This window comes from Epinephelus fuscoguttatus, linkage group LG11, assembly GCF_011397635.1.
Source record: "Epinephelus fuscoguttatus linkage group LG11, E.fuscoguttatus.final_Chr_v1".
Taxonomy (NCBI): Eukaryota; Metazoa; Chordata; class Actinopteri; order Perciformes; family Serranidae; genus Epinephelus; species Epinephelus fuscoguttatus.
The window spans coordinates 42,326,238-42,344,250 of NC_064762.1; the positions used below are offsets into that span (position 1 = coordinate 42,326,238).

Consider the following 18,013-nt stretch of genomic DNA (forward strand, 5'->3'; position numbering starts at 1 on the left):
TATATGAACCATATTTTTAACATCTTGTTTCTGTAAGAAATGACGGTATATACTTTGCTGAATGGTTAATGGTTTTCTACTGTAAATTTAAATGTACACATCAGTGAAATCCGTGATTTATACTGAATAGTACTGTAAATTTTAGGGTTATTACCCACTTTTGACTTTACGGTATTTTCTCATTCATTTTACAATTGTTTGAAAAAATCACAGTAAAATTGTGTGTTTTTTACATATTGTACCCGTAAAAATTAGAGTTATGTACTGTTTCTTGATTTATGGAAAGTCAGTGTATTTACTACGGTGATATACAATTTTGGAATTGACGGTCTTTTACTGTTGCTATTTGATAGTTTTTTACTGTATTTTTTACAGACTTTTTTTTACAGTGTAGCCTATAGGCCTATTAGCCTACAGATTAATGTAACTGTGTGAGGCTAAATGTGCCCACAGTTGAAAATTATGCAAAAACTACCTGTAACAGCAAAGCTTTTCAGCATAACTGCTTAAATCATGATTTAATTGCAACTATTAACAGTTTATAAAGTGTCCCGATATAGCTGAAATTTTTGTCCCATATTACCAAACACCTTTTGGCAATATGGGACAGTGCCTCAAATTCTAATTCACAAAAAAAACAATGTGTATTTGGCAAATGTATTCATGAAAATTGTAAGTCTTCATAAAACACTTCATGAAAATACAATTTTTCAGCCTTACTTTGCAAAAATGAAATCCCACATGTCGCTGCACTTACTCCTTCGATCTCCTTCAAAGTTTCATCAACAACTTCCTGGTTACCAGTGACCATTCATTCATTCATTCATTCATCTTCGAACCACTTCATCCTCTTGAGGGTCGCGGGGGTGCTGGAGCCTATCCCAGCTGACATTGGGCGAGAGGCAGGGTACACCCTGGACAGGTCGCCAGACTATCGCAGGGCTGACACATAGAGATGCTCACATTCACACCTATGGACAATTTAGAGTTACCAATTAACCTAGTCCCCAATCTGCATGTCTTTGGACTGTGGGAGGAAGCCGGAGTGCCCGGAGAGAACCCACGCTGACATGGGGAGAACATGCAAACTCCGCACAGAAGGGCTCCCACACCCGGGATCGAACCAGCAACCCTCTTGCTGTGAGGCGACAGTGCTAACCACCACACCACCGTGCCGCCCGTTACCAGTGACCAATCAAATTGATTGTTTTCTATCAGGAGGTGTTATAGCAACAACTCAAAATCGTTTTTTGTGATTGGCTGCTAATATTTGAATTGCAAAATACCTTAGACCTTATATGTCCCATATTAACTGATGTCCCATATTACCTGACGTCATCCTACATACAAAATCCTTCAGCTCCAACTCTGCTCACATGCTCTGACTCAGGCATCAGAGCCTCTGAGCTACAGTGATAGATGCATTGGCGCTGTCCATGGTGCTTCAGCCATACCAGGGGTCAGCAACCTTTTGGATGTCCTGTGCCACTTAACAATGTTTTTTAAACAAATCACAGACCTAGTTTGAGTTCGAATTGTGTGTGAGATGCTGAATTGAAAAAATGTTAAGAGAAAATTTTAGTAAAAAAGTGATCACATTTCTAGAAAAAAAATCATAAAATTTCCAGGAAAAAAAGGCAAAATTTTGTACATAAATTTTGTCATAAAATTTGGACGAAAATGGTGAAATGAAGCAAAAAAAAAAAGTATAAAATTTGGCATCTCTGTGTGCGCTCTCATGTCAAAAACAACAGTGTACTTTGAGACTAATTAATCCCTATATTATTTTAATACTGACTAATTAATCTCAGTATCATTTTAAAATTGAATTGTTCATTTTGTGTCTGTCTCGCACTAAGAATTGACAACCTCTGTCCACTGATTCAGGACCGCGGACAGTGTAGGGAGGGAGTATTTTTATTTAGAGCGGGCCATCGGCACAACGGACCATCTGCACCGTGGCCCGTCGGCACAACGGACCATCGGCACAGTGGCCCATCGGCACAGCGGGTGGGCCCCCTTCACAGGTGAGAAGAGAATATAACTGGCTGAGAAAAAATATCTATAGCATAAAAGTAACTTTGCAATTAATTTCCACAGCTATGTCAAAAGGCATTTGGAGAGCTTTGTAAATGTCAAAAATGAAATGAAATGGCCGAGGTCTAGGCACTCGTAGACTTGCATAGTCAATTCAATTCAATTCAGTTTTATTTATAAAGCCCAATATCACAAATCACAATTTGCCTCACAGGGCTTTACAGCATACGACATCCCTCTGTCCTTAGGACCCTCACAGTGGATAAGGAAAAACTCCCCAAAAAAACCCTTTAACGGGGGGGAAAAAATGGTAGAGTCTAGAAATATAGACTACAATAATACACAAAATATATTATTATTCCCAAAATAATATTTTAGTTAGATCTTAATCAAAATATATTCAACGCTTTGGTGCGCTAAGATGGGAGTGGCAGCACAGCAGGGGGAGATTTTGACAGATCCAGCTTGGTGCTGTGACAGTTTCGTGCCAAAAGGCTTCGCCGAAGGTACGCTAAAAGCTCACCAGCTGAAACCATGTCTACTGTCAGCGCAGGGGGAGCGCAGCCGGTGTAAGCCAAAGTTTGGCTGGCCAGCGGACAGTGCGCACACGTCACCAAAACCTCACAGGCAGGTTTCCAGAATGTCAGGCACATTAACGATGCAATAAATACCCAAAGAAACACTATTCAATGCAACTATCTGCAATCAGCACATAAATGTATCTCGATATCGACTGTTCCGTCACATCTGATGTCGGATCAAAGGGGATTGGCACCGTTTGGCACGTTTGGCACGCATAATGGAAACCCAACCTGATTTGATTAACAAAACTAATGAGTTCACATCCCTCTCAGCCAACCACAGACAGCCACAGCATCAGATAGGGAGTATATATTCAGCATCTGTCATCTTAGAAAAGTCAAAAGAAAAGAAACAGAGTGAGACTGCGAGAGAGAACGAGAGAGCGTGCGCGCTCGCACGAGAGAAATGCAACATTGATTTACAATTGTGGTGACCTCCTCCCAGGCTACATTTGCATCATCAGCCCTTGGAGGTCTGCTCGCAGTTCCATATATTCGGACACTGTGACCAGACCTCCCGGACCAAAACATCAGTTTCCTCCTGGGAGAAGTTTGGCCATCTGACGCTGCTGCTCTCTTCTGCCATGGCGAATTGAGTAAACTCTCATTACGCCTTCGCGCAGCGCATTTAAGGGCGAGGAGAGGGGCTCATTTGATTGGTGTGATGTGTGTAAAACCCACTCCACGCCTTCTCTCCTCCCTCTTTCCAACTTGCGCAGGTAGAAGGGACGGAGGTGGGCAAGAGGAGTAGCCACGCCAGGCGCACGGTGTGCCAAACTTGCAAAATCTGCCTGGCCACACCCAGTTGGCGAAGCGCAGGTGCGCTGCGCCCCTGCCTCGCCCGGTCTGCGAAACTAGAGCCCATATTGATCATATCTAATAAATAAGCGTTACCTAAGGGTACAACTGCTTAAAGTAGCCTAGGCTATAGGAATACAAGGCTCAATAGAGCTGTGACTCGGGGCTCTAGTTTCCTGGCACGGCGCAGGGTGGCGAACCCTGTGCAGAGCTAGTTTCGAGCAGCGCAACCCGAGGCGCACTCAGTTTGGTAGTTTGGCAGACCGAGGTGTGCTGAGATGGGTGGGGCGGCGCAGCAGGGGGAGGTGTCAAGAGATCCAGCTTGGTGCAGTGACAGTTTCATGCCAAAAGGCTTAGCCAAAGGTGCGCTAAAAGCTCGCCAGCTGAAACCAGGTCTACTGTCAGCGGCAGTTGGCGAAGCGCAGGTGCACTGCGCCTCCGCCTCGCCCGGTCTGCAAAACTGGAGGCCTAATTGTCAGCCTGGCTACAGTGCTGCAAAGAAACCTGCAGTTGTTTTTATTTTTCCTCTACTAATGATGAGTAATAGGCGTCTCTGGCATTGTAGTTTTAAGACTATCTCTCTGGGCTGAATTAAATTCTTCCAGATGCTAATCTAGGCTACTGTGTGGGGGTGTCTCTTGGGGATATCTTTAAGCAATTAGATCTATTGTGGTCTAAAACAAGGCAGATAACATTTTTGAGCAGCTACAGGTATTGTGAGAGCTGGTGAACAAGACTGACTGATCATTTTTGAGATGTTCAGGTAAAGGTGCTTTTTTTTTTGGTTGAAAGAAAGGAACTACGAGTTCTGTTATGGTCCGGTTTTTTGTCGTTTTTTTCTGTGAAAGTATGTTTCTGATATCTCTCTCCCTCTGTCTGCAGGGGGTGTGCCGGGAGGCGGGGCGATCACTGGGAGCAGGGCTTCCAGCACACCTGCAGCTTGTTCTGCCTAATCAGCCAGCTACTTAAGCCACTCTCTCATTGTCTCCTGTGCCGGATTGTTCCCTATGCTTGTGCTCCTCGCTCGAGCTCTCAGTGATCTCCTGCCTGTCGCCACGTGTAGTCCTCAGCGTCTTCCTCATGCTTTGTCGAGCGCTTTCAGTTGTTTCCTTGTTTTTTGAGCGTGTTCCTCGTTACGTCCTTTTGTGAACATTTTGGCAATAAAACTTTCTGTTTGAACTCTGCTACTGGGTCCTGGTTCCTTGACTGGCACGTAACAAGTTAGGCGCAAACACGTCTACCTGCCTGTCAGCTTGAGAATCTCTTGGCGGTACTTTTTGTGTGGTGGTGGCATGTGGTTGCAGATCTTCTTCAGTTTGAGGAAATCAACTTACCAGTCTGTAAACTCTCCGCTTGCCAACTTCTAGCTAGCTGCTAGTTTGCAGTATGTTTCAGATGTAAACATCAGTAAACACCAAGGAAGATGGAGAAGAATGGACACCAGTTCAACTAGCATCCTGCTAACCATTGTACAGGCATTGGAAATAAACTGGAACTGCTATGATTCACTGCAACATTCAGAGGCGGCTGCAGTGCAACACTGCACATGTTTGTGGGTAGTGACCATGCAGCCGACCTGTTGAGGTCAGGATGTGTAGAAAGTTAAATCATTCCACAACCAGAAAACATGGATTGCCAGAACCATCCAGAAACATGGACAAATATTAAGCAGCAGCCAACAATGTGAAAGGACGCCATTGTGGAAAATGTAGGTTTCTAGCTCTAGTGTTGGTTCAGTCTTTTTTGTCTGTTAGGAGCAAGCTTAGTGCTCGAGGAAAAAACATTATTACCTCAAAATTACACAGTTACATAGCATTACCTTTAATTGGGTATAACCATTCCTGGAACAAGATCATCTACAATTTTTGAAGGGCCGTAGAAAGTAGCCCCTTTCAATGTTTCTTTCTCTTTCTATATTAAATGACTCCATCCTTAGTTAATCACATATTACAGTATATTACATCTCAGTACCTTACATTGTTGCTTTATGACACACCCAGAAGTGTGTTTATTTATCAGAGTGCCACAGAATCACAGACATTTTCCATTATAAAATGCTTAGTTTTGAACAAATTTGAAGTGGTTCCATGAGTGCCAATATGGAGTAAAACAGCACTTTTAACTATACATGTATCAATCCACTTTACAGGTGCTCTAAACTGTTAATATATAACAAAGAAACGAAGATAAAGACAGAGAGAAAAATAATAAGTTATAGGATAACCTGCTGTCAGTTATTACTGTTAATAAGGAAATGGTGCTTGGTTGACTGAATCACAGCCTGGCTGATATTCTGTACAACAGCACTCCCTCTCATGTGATATTATTATTCCTTACTTATTGATATGTAATAAGATAAAGTCCAAACTAAGGCTTGATATCTGTGGAAAACCTACAAGTTTGGGACAAAGTGGAACTTTTTTGTGTCAGAGTTTGACTTTCTGTGGGTAAGGTGGATCAGTTGTGTCCTTGTCTGATTGCCCTTCAGCTGGCCGCACAGTTTTCTGTCATGCCAGCGTGTGGCTCATTACACTGAGACTCCATCTGGTAGGACGGCCACTCACAGGGCAGACTAGCACTGAGTGTGATGCCTCCTCCTGATGTCTGTCTGCACTTCAGCCACGATTTAAGGACAGTGTGGGATGAGATGAAAGCAGGGAAGCCATGATGAAAGATAGACTCATACAGGTGTATGCTGTCCGGTGTCTGAGACACAGAGACTGCAGTAAACAGCATTGGCTGGAGAAACTGCATCAGAACAGAGGAAACACAGGTTCCTTTATCATTACGTGAAAAACAAACAGCATCAACAAATGTGCTTTAACAAAGATACACTGGTTTGTTGAGCAAAGAATTTTTCTGTGGATATCACGTTTGCATTGTGGCACTCAGCACAACTAAAATGAAGTGAACATTTATAACATACATAATATAAATAACATTTATATTATTGTTTTATTTATTGTTGTATATTGTATTGAATTAACATGCAGTGCTGTATTATGTTATTGTATACTATGTGTATTTGTATTCTGTATGTTACTGTTCTAGCTGTGTGGTGGCTAGGGAATTGGCTGGTGTATTTTTTTAGGAAAGAAATTGTTTTATCATAGGATAAAGGTGATTACTCACAACAACTCTGTACTGATTTGCAAAGACCCTTTTCTCTAAGATGACAAGTTGACCCAGACCCTGCCAGCAAAATGACCCCCCCAGGATAACAGACCCAGTGGATCCCCTCACTGTGAGATCAAGCATTTAGACATGTGCTGTTCTCTTGGTGTTAGCCACACATGTCAAGGATATAGTGATGGAAGACTCATCTGAGCAAATAACTTTTTCCCACACCTCTGTAGACCAGTGCCTATGGTCTTTGCCAGTGGCAGTTCTAGCCTAAATGGCGCCCTGGGCGACACCCCCTTTTTTTAATTATTTGGCCTCTGAACTGAGAATCACAAGCAGTGTGGCGCCCCCTAATATAATAGTAGCCCCCCCTTGAAGGTCAAGTTAATTTTATTTAATTTTATTTTCTATGTTGCGCCAGATCACAACAGAAGTAATTTAAGGTTACCTTTCCTATTGAACAGGTCTATGCCTTGTCCTTGTAATAAACAAACTAAATAGCCTTATGTTATTTAACTTATTTACATGAAGGCATGTCATTTCTGTCTCTACATGGTCGCGTATTTACAATTCTCCTCTGTTCTCTGTATCGCGCACGGTGGAGTTCCGCCCCAATACACACACACACACACACACACACACACACACACACACACCAACCAAAAACAACCCGAGTCCGATACAGTTTGTTACCTGACGTAGTTATCGTTATGGACAGTGTGTAACACACAGCAGCGCAGCACAGCACTGTACACACAGTCAGTTGGAGCGGAGCCTTTGTTGCGTTCACGCGTTGTCACGTAAATTACAAGTTCCAGCACTTGCCGCTCCTGCAGCCCCCCCACACTACTAGGTGCCACCCTGGGCAAACACCCATTCGGCCCATATCAGGATCCGCTACTGGTCTTTGCACCAAACTCTCAATTGTGCATTCATCTTTGTAATAAGGGGTTTATATACTGCGATCCTAATATAATATCCCTCTCTATGTAATTGTCGACAGACTGTTATTGCTGACACAGTCTGATCACGTCCTGCATTGACAATCTCAGTCACCCAAAGAAGAGTTGCTTTTCCCAGATACCGTGCAGTTTGCGCTGACTCCAGTGCGGTCTCCAGCTCTAAATGACATTACCAGCACAACATAGTGGGGCTATTTATAATTTTGTTTAAATATTTCTGTTTATCCTAAGGGCTGTGTCTTATGACATTATGATTTCTGTACTTGGCACATGGACAACCTTTTGTTTTATTTTTTATATTTTAATCATTGTTTTCTTTGTCACTTAGATGCTGTGACTAATAGCACTTTTTAGCAAATTTATCTGCATCAGTGAAATTGCTTGAAAAGTCATTTGGTGTATCGAAATGTGTTTCCTCATCAAATCAAAGTGTTTCCCCCCTATTAATGTGACGGCCCCGTTCAGTGTTTAGCGCTAGGGCTAAAGGTTTGGTCCAGGTTTAGAAAGGGGGAAAACATATTTCAACGGGAAAATAGCCTTCAACAAAACACTGGCAATAGCTGGGCCTGGTGGTAATGGCTGGACATTGAGCTGGTAACTGGTGAGAATCTGAGATGATTAAGTGGTAACAATCTAAGAATAGGAGCTGGTAGCTGGTGTGACCAGTAATACAGGTAAGCCAGCTACCAACTGTCAAAAACCTAGCTCAAACTGGCCAAGCTGGTTATCAGCTACCAGCTTGAGCTGGAAATTCCAGTAGGCTGATCAAGGTTAAAAAATACAATGGTAATATTTCAGAGTAATCAAAACTTTCATCTTTACCCTCTTTTCCCCTCCTCTTCAAACCTGTATGTACTTTATTAGTTTATTTAAATTTACCTATTGCACCCCCTTCCTCACCAACTTCCACTAGGGGTGTAACAATACACTTGTTCATACTGAACCCTTGGTATGAGGCTTTTGGTCACAAACTGAACAATATGTTTAACTATCCTATTATACAAACAGCTGTCTCCATCACCATCATCAAAACACAAAATGTGGGAATATCTTTTGGAAGATGCACTCTACTGGGGAGTGTTCCATCTCCCCAGTAGAGTTTTACAGATCTGTAGACTCAGTGCCAAGATGCACAGCAGCTGTTCTGGCAGCACATGGCCCAACATCTTACTAAGACAGTTTATGTTGTTTTTTGGTCTTAAATTTGTCATCAATCTATCTCAGTGCCACTGCGCTCAACAAGGCAGCCCACAGGATGGAATAGGAAGCATGCTGTCTGCCCCTCAATTAGCTCATTGCAAGATGGTTAGTAACATCTTTACCAGACCAGAAATACAAGATCCTCACATAACCTACAGGTCTGGTGTTTGGAGCCACTTTGGTTTCATTGTGAATTATGAGGATGATGGAGAGAGAGTGGTGGATAAAAATGCATCGAGCCACAGAACGAGCCACCACACAGCTACAGACTCTGCTTAGCAGCTAACACAGTAGCACAGTAACATACGCGACCCTCACAGCCAGTTTCTCTTTAGCAGTCAAGCCAGTAGCACATACATAGTTGTACAGTACAAACCACCCCAAACCAAGGACCAAGAGCTGCTCTGTGGCTATAGCCCCTCGTTCAGCAGCTAACAGCAGCAAACCTTACCACAGAGCACACACCCACAGCAGTAAGCAATCCTTGAGTAGGATGTGTGCACTACAGAAAATAGGGAAAATCTTTGCTTGTGGGGTGAAGAAGCCTTCATATGTCCACTAAATTATATGATCTAATAAGATTGTTCACTTCTACCGTTGGAATGAATGGACTGCCGCTAGTCTCCTAAAGTGTCTGGACAGTGGTGAAACCCACATGATACAGATACAGGAAATGAATCTAAACTGGCTTGTCTCGGTTTTTCAGCGGTCTCAATGAAGGCTAAAAGGCCAGAGTGCACACTGAAAAAAGGGATCATTATAAGCTGGACAATAGAAGGACTTTCTGCACAGCTGCATCATACTGTATAGACTGGTGCTCCTGTTGTTTTCTGATTTGTTTGTGTGATTGATTGAAATATTTTTGGATCATACAGTCAACTATCAACTCAGTAGTTCAGTCCATAGGGACTTGGCCCCCGTACGCACTGCCAAGGTGCCCTTGAGCAAGACACTGAACCCCCAACAATCTCTCCATTTAATGCATGTGTAGGTGCTGTGAGTGCATTTTGGGCCTGTGTGTATATGACAACAGAGTGAAAAAAATGAATAAAGAATATCTTCTTTTACATAGTCTTCTTGTACTTCACAACAGCAGCAGGTGTAACTGAGTTAAAATTCACCTTATTAATTATTATTTCCAATTTGTTTTTGTGAATTTTATCTCATTGAGTTATTTTTATTTACTACAATTTTATAAATTTTTCTTGTGGATTTTCCTGCATTCTGACTTTTCCTTACCTCCTGGGCTCCGCAGCCTGATTGGCTAGTAGTCATTGCCTTTTTTGGCTGGATTGGTTAGGTTTAGGCATGAGGAATGAGATTGGTTAGGGTTAGTGTAAGAATGTCAGGGTAAGTCAATCGGAGGCAGAGTAAGGCAGAGTAGGGCGGGTCTTGCCTTGCCATCCTAGAAAAAAAAAAAAACTTGCTGCCCTAACAGTGCTCTTTGGCGTTGCTCGGGGTAAGTGTATGAGAAAATACTGCTGTGATTTTGTATTATTTTCTTTGGAATTTGAGCCATTTATATTGATATCTTCGGTGCATATTGCTCACTGTTGCAAATTATTATGTTACCAAGCTGTTTTGTGTTGTTTTACCCATTAATATAAGTTTTATAGACGTTTTTAGTTTCACTTTTTTTGGGGGGCGCGATTTGCACTAGGGCAGTCCGCCCTGTGTCATGTAACCTATGCAACACAGCTTGCATTTCCAATTGTAAACACTGTGCATGTCTGCATGTTTAGGTGCATAAGTGCCAAAGAAAGGATATCTTTTTATGTCTTCTGCAGGAGCGAATAAATGCAGGAAACAGTTTGTTGAGTCATCCTCCTTCGTGTCCCATTCACACTCGTTACACAGGGAAAACTGTCTTCTCAGAACCCAGCAGACACAAATATGGAGAGTTGGTCATTTTAGCCAGATGCTTAATCCAAAGCACTGTAGACAGAATCAGCAACGACCAGAGTCACACTAGGTTTTTATTATGTGCCCCTGTCTCTCCTTCTCTTCCCAGCACTCTGTGGAGGCTGTGAATGCTGGGGTGAATCCCATCGGTGATACCTCCTACAACTCCAGCCACTGGGATCTGGGTAGTGCCTTCTTCTTTGCTGGGACTGTCATTACAACCATAGGTAATGTGACTCAATGGCTCACACTGAACACAACAATAGAGTTCAATACAGGGAGTGCATTGTATGTTGCATTGTGTGCTGGAGGTACAAAATCATTTTCTCCATACTCCACCTATCTATGAATAAATGCAATATGCAGATTAGCTGGCTTCATCCTCAGACATGTTAATCTAAAGACAAATCAGAATCAGAATCAGAAATACTTTATTGATCCCCGAGGGGAAATTATTTATGTTACAGGTGCTCCTTGCAAGAAAGGAAAGATACGTGAAAATATAAGAAATTTAAACAATAGTATTTACAAATATATAGTTAAATAAACAGGAATTATTAACAAACATAAACGTAAATATATATATATATATATATATATATTGTAAATTGATTACAAATTATTTACACAAACAGAATATATACAGTCAAGGTGAAATGGGTTATTGCACAAGTTACATTGCATTATTACAGTGTGTGTGAAAAAGTCTCAGGGCCACTCAGAGGGAGGAGTTGTACAGTTTGATGGCCACAGGCAGGAATGATTTCCTGTGGCGCTCAGTGGTACATCTTGGTGGTATGAGTCTCCCACTGACCAGCACATGGTGGAGTGGGTGTGAGACATTGTCCAAGATAGTTCGTAGCTTAGACAGCATCCTCCCCTCTGACACCACCATCAGAGAGTCACACTCCGTTCCCACAATGTCAATGGCCTTGCGGATCAGTTTGTTGAGTCTGTTGGCATCTGCCACCCTCAGCCTGCTGCCCCAGCACACAACAGCATAGAGGATAGCACTGGCTCCACAGACTCATAGAAAATCCTGAGCATAGTCCGGCAGATGTTGAAGGACCTCAGTCGCCTCAGAAAATAGAGTTGGTTCTGGCCCTTCCTGTAGAGAGCGTTAGTGTTCTTAGCCCAGTCCAGTTTATTATCAGTGTGTACCCTCAGGTACTTATAGTCCTCCACAATGTCCACACTGACCCCCTGGATGGCAACAGGGGTCACCGGTGTCTTGGTCCTCCTCACATTCACAGCCAGTTCCTTTGTCTTTGCCACGTTGAGCTGCAGATGGTTCTACTCACACCATGTGACAAAGTTATCCACAACAGCCCTGTACTCATCCTCATCACCCTTGGTGATACATCCAACTATAGCAGAGTCATCAGAAAACTTCTGAAGATGGCAGGTCTTAGTGCAATAGCTGAAGTCCGTGGTGTAGAGGGTGAAGAGGAAGGGAGAGAGGTCAGTCCCCTGCGGGGCCCCGGTATTGCTGACCACTCTGTCTGACACACAGTGTTGCAAGCGCACATACTGTGGTCTGCCAGTCAAGTAGTCTACAATCAAGGACACCAGGGGGGCATCCACCTGCATTGCTGTCAGCTTGTCAGCCAGTAGAGCTGGACGTATGGTGTTGAACGCACTAGAGAAGTTAAAAAACATGACCCTCACAGTGCTCGCCGGCTTATCCAAATGGGCGTAGACATGTCCAGCAGTGTCAAATCTGTTAAAAAACAGATTCAGTTAATTTGCCCTGTCCACGCTGCCTCAACTCCTCTGTGGTTGTTAGTCCTGAAGCCAGTGATGGTCCTCATTCTACTCCAGACCTCTCTCATGTTGTTCTGCTGGAGTTTCCTCTCCAGTGTCCTCCTGTACCTCTCCTTAGCCTCCCTGATCATCATCTTCAGCTCCCCCTGTATTGTTCTCACCTCCTCCCTGTTACCAGCTCTGAAGGCCCTCTTCTGTGAGTTGAGGATAACTTTGATGTCCTTTGTTACCCATGGTTTGTTATTTGGATAACAATGGACAGTCCTGGCTGGGACAGTGGAGTCCACACAGAAGCTGATGTAGTCCATGATGCATTCTGTGAGCCCGTCGATGTCCTCCCCATGTGGCTCACAGAGTGCCTGCCAGTCTGTCACCCCAAAACAGCCCTGCAGTGTCTCATAAGCCTCCTCTGACCATCTCCTCACTGTCCTCATGGTCGCAGGCTGGCTCTTGACTAGTGGTACATAGCAGGGGTTGAGGAGCACCAGGTTGTGGTCTGACCAACCCAGAGGGGGGAGGGAGGAGCAGCTGTTTGCATCTTTGGCGCTAGCATACAGCAAGTCCAGTGTTCTCTCCTCTCTGATAGGACAGCTCACATACTGTGTTAAAAAAAGTATTTCTAAAAAGTGATTGTAATTGTCAAATTACTGCCACAGGTGGACAAAAGTGATAATTGAGCTCCTCTTTACCATCCATGGCTCAACTTCAACTTCAACTTTATTTATGTCCCCAAGGGGCAATTGATTTTGCAGCAAACACTAAAACAAATGGGTACAGTACATATATACACATAAATAGCACATTCCCCCAAAAAAACAGAAAAAAAAAACAGTGAGCACTAGATCAAAAAGCAAGAACAATAAATAGAAACATGAGAGTATAAATACACTGAATATAAAGTGTGACATGTAACTCCTCCACAGCCAGTTAGGGGCTAGTTACCTCCTCTCTGGCCTGAATTAAGGATAGAGATGGCTGAAGGAATGAACAAGTGCTTGTACCTGTTTGTCTTAACAGGAGGGAACCTGAACCTACAGCCAGAGGGTAAAGACTGAAATTCGTTGAACAGGGGGTGGGTGGCATCAGACAGGATGCTTCTAGCTTTCCTCCCCATCTGTCTAGTGAACAGATCAGACAACAGACTCTGTTGCACTCCCAGAATCTTGCTGCTCAACTTAACTATCCTGTTAAGTGAATTCTTTGTCTTGACACTGAGGTTCCCATACCAGCACAATAATGATAAAGTGAGCACAGACTCAATACAAGATTTGTAGAAAAGGGTCATGAGGGTCCTATCCACTTGAAAAAAAGACAGTATCCTAAGACAATACAAATATTGCTGACCCTTCTTGCACAACATGTCAGTGTTGTCATTAAAATTCAAGTTCATATCAATGAAAGTCCCCAGGTACTTGTACCTCTCCACCGACTCGACCACCTGACCCTTAATAATAGTCGGGGAGGATGAAGGCTGCTGCCTGAAGTCAATGGACATGTCCTTCGTTTTGGAGGTATTTAGTTGCAGAAAGGAGTCATTACACCACTGTACAAATTCATCGACCACAGGACCATGATTACTTTCACTGTTGTGGAGGAGGCTGACAATAACCGAATCATCAGCAAATTTTAGGATGACTCTATCGTCGTACTGACTCCGACAGTCATTGGTGTACAGTATATACAGTAGTGGTGAAAGGACGCAGCCTTGGGGTGAACCAGTAGATGAAGTTAAAACATCAGACACATACCCGTTCACTTTCACTTTCTGAGTTCTGTTTGTTAAAAAATTGAAGATCTCCTACTCCCCAGTCCCATCAACCTGTGTCAAGTCACTTGCCACATCCCAAATTTCATCTATTAATCTACACTTTAGCCACACTATTGTCCATAAGTATCAAAAATTGAAAATGAAATGCTAGTAAATAAACTTACTTTGATGTGATGCAACAGGTCGTCAGCTTTCCCGTGCTTGAAGTATGGTGCCAGCCCAAATCGTATGATGTATCCAGATTTGTCCTTGCCATAGGCAAATGACTTAGCTATCTCCGAATCTGGAAACATGGCCATGAAAACTTCAGATATGTTTTCATTTGAGTTCAGTGACTGGTGTTTCACCACAGTGTGGAGACACCATATCACCTCCACACGCAGCATTGCTGTGCCGCCCAGAGCTACCCTGATGTCGGCAGAGGATGAGGAGGCAGAGGTGGCTGTCCTAGTAACCCAGGTCGTAGCTGTGGTTTTAGGTGCAGCTGCCGGTGGCAGTGAAATGTTAACGTTGGCACTAGGTGGTGCAACGCTAGGATTGGTACAGAAACTAGCAATGGAGATTTGCCACTCTCGGCGACTAACAGCGGCCTTGTGGATAGCGCCATGCATGTGGGACTTTACGGAGTTAATTCCCATCGATGCAACTCTGATGTTCTTCTTGAATACTGCACAATATGATTCCCTGATGTTCCCCGCGACTGGCTGCAGCCATGTTTTAAAGTCCGGCACATCCAGCCAGGACTCCACGAATTTGCACTTTCCCATAAGTTCACCATTCCAGCCTTCTCTTTTGTTTCACGCTGAGGGCGTCATGTGACATTAGGGTGTGTTCATAATATGTCCTGAGAGCACCGGAGTGTACTCGGGGTGCTCTCTGGTCTTTCAAAAAGTCATTTGTGCCTCTGAATTTCCGCCCGAGTGCGCTCTGGCACTCTCAGAGACATTTTATGAACACACCCATAATAGCCTATTTTTTTTTTTATGTTACCGGTTCATCTTTGTTTTTTAATAAAACGAATACTGGATACCCTGTTATATTCAATGCACTGTAACAGAATAACTGATGAACTGTACATAACTGCAGGAAGTTTGTGTAAAATGGCGGTTTTGGGTGAATATTGAGCAGATTATTTTGAATGAATATTGAATCAAACATGATTTTTCCTGGTGTTCTTAGGCACTTTTTATATGATTATCTATCTGTATTATATAATTTTTAATTTGCAACAAATATACATACTTAAAAGGCTTATTTTTTTGACATATCAAGTGTTGTCTTTGCCCTGATGCTTGGCCATTGCTCTATTAGCTCTTTGGTTGTTAAAACTGTGTACCTTTGTAGTGCAGGACGAGGCTGTTTAGCAAACAGTGAAGGCTCTGTGAATATAGTTTGTGATCAGATCTTCATTGAGCCCTTATCCTGTAAGATTTTTTTAGGTTTAGATTTTGAATAAAAATCTAAACTTTAAAAATAATCATTTAGTTTTCTTCACAGAAGTGTATGAAATTCTGAGGTATAGGCCCACTGTATATGCTTTGGTGACCCCTAGTGGTGTTCGGATCCCCAGGTTGGGAACCAGTGGTGTAAACCATAGGCTGCAGAAGTACCGGGCCATGGCTTGCTTAGAGAGTAACTTAACAACAGGCTGAAAAGTTTTGCCACCCTCTCTGGTTGAAGTTCCAAGCCTGTTTCATCTTTACCACTCCCAGCATCAGTGATGGGTGCAGTTGGTTATGGTCAGAAGTGTGCTCTGTTGAATCTGTGACCACACCCAGTGGTGATGTCCGTGGGTCCTGGAGTCCACTTCTGTCTAGCTGCAGTAAGATGAAAGGTTAAACAACTGGTGGGTGCCTTAGAAGTTTTTCAGGGGCTTTTAAGTTCCTTAACCTTGTTTTCCACTTTTATTTATAGTGCTAAGCTGGCCTTGAAAATCAGAGCCTATAATTCAAGAACATTTTCAGTACAGCAGCTGACGGGATCTGATTGGACAACAGACAAATTGCTTTTGTTCGCACTAGTGAATTAAAAACATGCAATGATAGTGCTTGCTTCATGTAGTCCTGTAAAACCCCTCTTTGTTTCCTTTCTCTTCTTCAGGATATGGTAACATCGCCCCAAGCACTGAGGGAGGGAAAATCTTCTGCATTCTGTATGCAATATTTGGAATACCGCTGTTTGGATTCCTCCTGGCAGGTGTCGGGGACCAGCTTGGGACCATATTTGTCAAAAGCATTGCCAAGGTGGAGAAGATGTTCCGGGTGAGTCACAACCAGTGGTCGAATTGAGGGGGGATGAGGGGGGATGCCATCCCCTTTGTTAGAAAATTGACCAAAAAGCATCCCCCTTGTTAATCTAGAATCTGTGTGTGCAGGCACGGAGGTAATTTAAGGGGGGGCACAGGGGGCGCACTTCCCATATCTGTGCCCTCTGTCCCCCGCACTTTTTACAGCTGTTACCACCATTCAATTTGTTTTTAACATGTGATAACGTGTTTTTCCGAGCTGTCTTTAAACGCACCATGACTAGGCGGCACCAAGCGGCATACACATGCTGTCATGTTGTGATCTGAATTAATCGTACACAGACCAGAGGTATGCTGCTGGGCAGTGCCTCTGTGTTAACTATGTTCAGCAAACCAACCAGCAAGAAGCAAAAAACCTTGCATAGTTTCTTCCAAACAAACTGTGTAAGTTGAGTAATGCTGTTGCATGTAGATAATGTTAGCTAAATGATGACTAATTAATAGATGCCAATATATCAAGTTAAGATAGTTAAAGCTATAGTTGGTAATGTTGGAGAGCTAGCAAGATTTAAAAGTGGCACCTCCTCTAAACTCCACCCTCTGCTCCCCCTCCTGTCAGTGCTCCGTCCAAAGCCACGAGCCCAGACATGCCTGAACGCGCATCCTCCAGTCAGCAGAGCAGAGGAGAGCCGAGTAAAATAACAAATCCCCCCAAAGCAAACAAATAATTACCTGTCCAACAGAAAGACAGAAACCTCTGCATCACTTTTCAGGCCCTTCAGCTCCCTCAGTTGTCTCCACCATTCAAAAGCTGGACTGCTGTTGATGTCTGGTTTGTCCTCTCACTTCATCCAAAGCCTTTTTCTTTGCAGCCTTTTCTGCCTCTGACTCTCTCTTCTCAGCCTGTTTAGTGGAGCGAGCTGTTACAAGTAACGCTGGAAGTGGTACTTTTAGCTGCATTTTCTCTGCCATTGTGCAGCAAACTCCTGCTAACTCAGTATTTCTGCTGAGGAGTGTGCTGAATATTTCCGGCAATGGTGACACATGATGAGTGCGCACAGGGAGGAGGGAGGGAGAAACGGATGGGGGCTCAAGCAATACGAGACATAAAGGCATCTGATTGGTTCTTTCCATTCGCACCGAATGGCAGGGATTGGTTGAGTTTTTACAGTCCTGCAGCTGCCACAGAGGTCGGATTATTTTCATTCCTTTTTCTGAACACATTATGTATTGACTACTCTCAGGATGGAAGGACCATTTCATCCAGTGTAACATGAAGTGTTTCTGTACAGGATTACCAACTATGGCTTTAACAAGAATACTAATGTTATTGTTACTTATCTTAAATCGCTTGCTAGCTAGTTTCATGCTAGGAAAAAACCCACTCCTCCTAAATAAGAATTTGTGCTCACTATTGCTTTGCACATATTTTTTTAATCTTTATTGCCACAATATAAAGAGCAGGGTCAGGGAGGAGACAGTGGACCAGAGGCCAGCAAGGATGATCATGCAGGGTTCTCATAGGTGAGGAGAGATTATAACTGGCTGAGAGAAAATATCTAGAGCACAAAATTGACTGTGCGATTAATTTCCACGGCTATGTCACCACGACTATTCTTAATTCTGTTTCTAA

General features: G+C 43.2%; 1 protein-coding gene across 1 annotated transcript in view; it reads left to right on the top strand.

Annotated features, from left to right (window-relative positions):
* The window catches only part of kcnk10a (potassium channel, subfamily K, member 10a), a 124,935-nt gene that overhangs the window by 57,365 nt on the left and 49,557 nt on the right, over positions 1–18,013 (top strand). Inside the window, exons 3-4 of the mRNA XM_049590684.1 lie at positions 10,713–10,830; positions 16,236–16,396. Coding sequence (XP_049446641.1) covers positions 10,713–10,830; positions 16,236–16,396 — 279 coding nt within the window. The remainder of the gene's footprint in view (positions 1–10,712; positions 10,831–16,235; positions 16,397–18,013) is intronic.